The sequence below is a fragment of the Vollenhovia emeryi genome, unplaced genomic scaffold (genome assembly GCF_000949405.1).
Source record: "Vollenhovia emeryi isolate VEMERY1.0 unplaced genomic scaffold, V.emery_V1.0 DF939478.1, whole genome shotgun sequence".
In the NCBI taxonomy this organism is placed as follows: Eukaryota; Metazoa; Arthropoda; class Insecta; order Hymenoptera; family Formicidae; genus Vollenhovia; species Vollenhovia emeryi.
In genome coordinates, this window is record NW_011966888.1 from 52081 (window position 1) to 54498 (window position 2418).

The window sequence follows — 2418 nt, forward strand, 5'->3', positions numbered from 1 at the left end:
TAGCTATGAGCGAAAAGAGAGACTTCCGTATGTGCCCCGTAAGCAAACTGATAGCAGATTGTAGGCAGACTGGCAACAGATTTCATCAGAACATTTCAGCAGATTGATATCATCTGTGTCCGCATTCAGCCTGTGTTCTGCCGCCAGAGTTTGCTGACAAGCTCGGACAGCAGATTGTCGGCAAAAACCTAGCAGGATCGGCGCGGCAGTTTAATGGCAGAGTGGTGGCAAAAACTGAGCAGGATCTGCCGTATAAGGGCAACGTCCCACTGACAATGAGCAGAATATGCGAAAACGGAATCAGCGGATGGCCAATCACAAGATCATTCTGATAGAACCCTTTCAAAATTTTTTTCGAAACGGTCTTGTGATTGGCGATCCGCTGATTCCATTTTCGCGTATTCTGCTCCATGGAACATTGCCCTAATTTATATTTTTTATAGTTTTTGTTCCTTTCATTACAAAAATAAAAATAAATAAATAGTACTTTAAGATCTCTACACACTCGTAGACAAGAGTGCAAGGAAGCTCATTTCAGCACTTCAAAAAGTTGACCAGGACATCTCATGTGGAAGTTACTTTATAATGCCGCGTGTGGTTTTCTTCTTACGAGAAAGTGTTCTACCGCATGTCCATCTAGCGAGAACGTTACGCTACTAAACGATAGAGTTTGCTCCGTTTTGTTACTAATCTGGCGACAAATTGTGTCAGCAGATTCTGCTCGGTTTCGGCTGCAATCTGTCGCCATGTTGCGTGATCAGGATCTGCTCGATTTCTGCCGCTAATCTGCTATCTAACATGTTATCAAGGTCTGTTATATTTCTGTTGATGTTCTGCCAACATCATGTAAAATATCAGAGCCTGTATCAAATTTGTAGTTTTTCTGTCGACAAAATTTGGAAACAGAGTTTTCTGAAATCTGTTCTCTACAGGCTTGGCTGTCTGGGTGGTATACGCCGATCTGGAGTGCGCCTTAGAGAAGGAGCGAGAGGAGAGTGAATTTGTATCGCGAAGCAGAGTTGCCTATCAACATCATACAGCATTCAGCATTGGCTATTACGTGCGATGTGTGCGAGACGAGGATGCGACGACATACAAATCGTATCGCGGTGAGGATTGCGTGGTTCGTGCGGGAATTGAACGCTCTCGCGCATCGCGCGAAGCAGACTCTCAGCGCGGTCGTGACTATGACGTCGCTCACGTCAAATGAGATGCGTAGCTTTTGGAACGCGAATCGTTGCCACATATGCGGAGAGCCATTTGAGCCGAGGGATCAGCGCGTGCGCGATCACTGTCACATAACCGGACGTTACAGGGGTCCGGCTCATGCGCGTTGCAATATAAATAACTACAACAATTCCTTCGTAATTCCGGTGTTTTTTCACAATCTCTCGGGTTACGATGCACATTTCATTATCGAAAAGATCGCCAACGGTTTCGAGGGTAGAGTGGAATTGTTACCGTTGACCAAAGAAACGTACAGGGTGTTTCGGCAACATACACATCAGCAAGTTGGGTTGCCTATCTGCTTGCGGGCGTATCCCGTTTGGACACGTAACGATTGGACACCACTCGATTGGACACGCACTATTGGACACACATTATCCCAGATAGCACAGGATGTCCTGTGGACGTCCAGTTTAAGTCCAATTTACGTCCGAACGTCCGTGGACGTGAAATGGACATTTAACGGACATTTAACATTTAACATTTGATGTCTGTTGTCGTACCTTGAACGGATATCCTTTACGGGACATCTTATGGCAATCCGGCACTGCGCGACACGCGCGCGGGCGCGCGAGCGCCGCTTCTGAGTAGTTCGCCGACCGCCGCTAGGCCGCGCATGGTGGCGGCCAAAAACTCGGAAGCAAAATCCAGTCTCGTAGGGTATAAAAGGAGGCCCGCTTAACCCATTGAAATACTTGCCCTGGCTTCCACGCGGGCTTCCTTTTATACCCTACGAGACTGGATTTTGCTTCCGAGTTTTTGGCCGAACTACTTAGAATTTGGCGCCCGCGCGCGTGTCGCGCAGTGCCGATAGCCATTTTGTGCCGGATCGCGTATTGCAACCGCCACAGGTTAATTAATATTTAATTATTAAAAATCCTATCCAGAATATAGGTACACATTTGTCAAAAACACGTCCGTTATAGGTCCAAAACAGGTCCAAAATAGATCCAAAGTTGGATGTATTTTGGACGTCCTATGGATCTCTAAAGCAGTGTCTTTTGGACATCCCATGGGCGTCCAATGGACATCCTACGGGCCATAAATGGACGTACTTTGGACGTCCGAATGTCCAGATGCGGCCGTCCATCGGACATCCTGTGGACGTCCATGTGCTATCTGGGATTGGACACCGAAATCATTGGACACCGCATTATTGAACACAAGCATTATTGGACACCGCATTATCGG

At 47.0% G+C, this 2418-nt stretch overlaps 1 protein-coding gene across 2 annotated transcripts in view; it reads left to right on the forward strand.

Annotated features, from left to right (window-relative positions):
- Positions 1-1801, forward strand: part of LOC105557475 — an 8938-nt gene extending 7137 nt beyond the window's left edge. Inside the window, exons 1-2 of one of the 2 annotated variants that reach the window (XM_012004720.1) lie at positions 20-38; positions 933-1801. In XM_012004720.1, coding sequence (XP_011860110.1) covers positions 1083-1715 — 633 coding nt within the window. In that variant the 5' untranslated portion in view covers positions 20-38; positions 933-1082 and the 3' untranslated portion in view covers positions 1716-1801. Of the gene's footprint in view, positions 1-19; positions 39-809 lie in introns of those variants that run through there. The other variant, XM_012004719.1, reaches the window with a different exon arrangement.
- Positions 1802-2418: the final 617 nt, after the last annotated feature.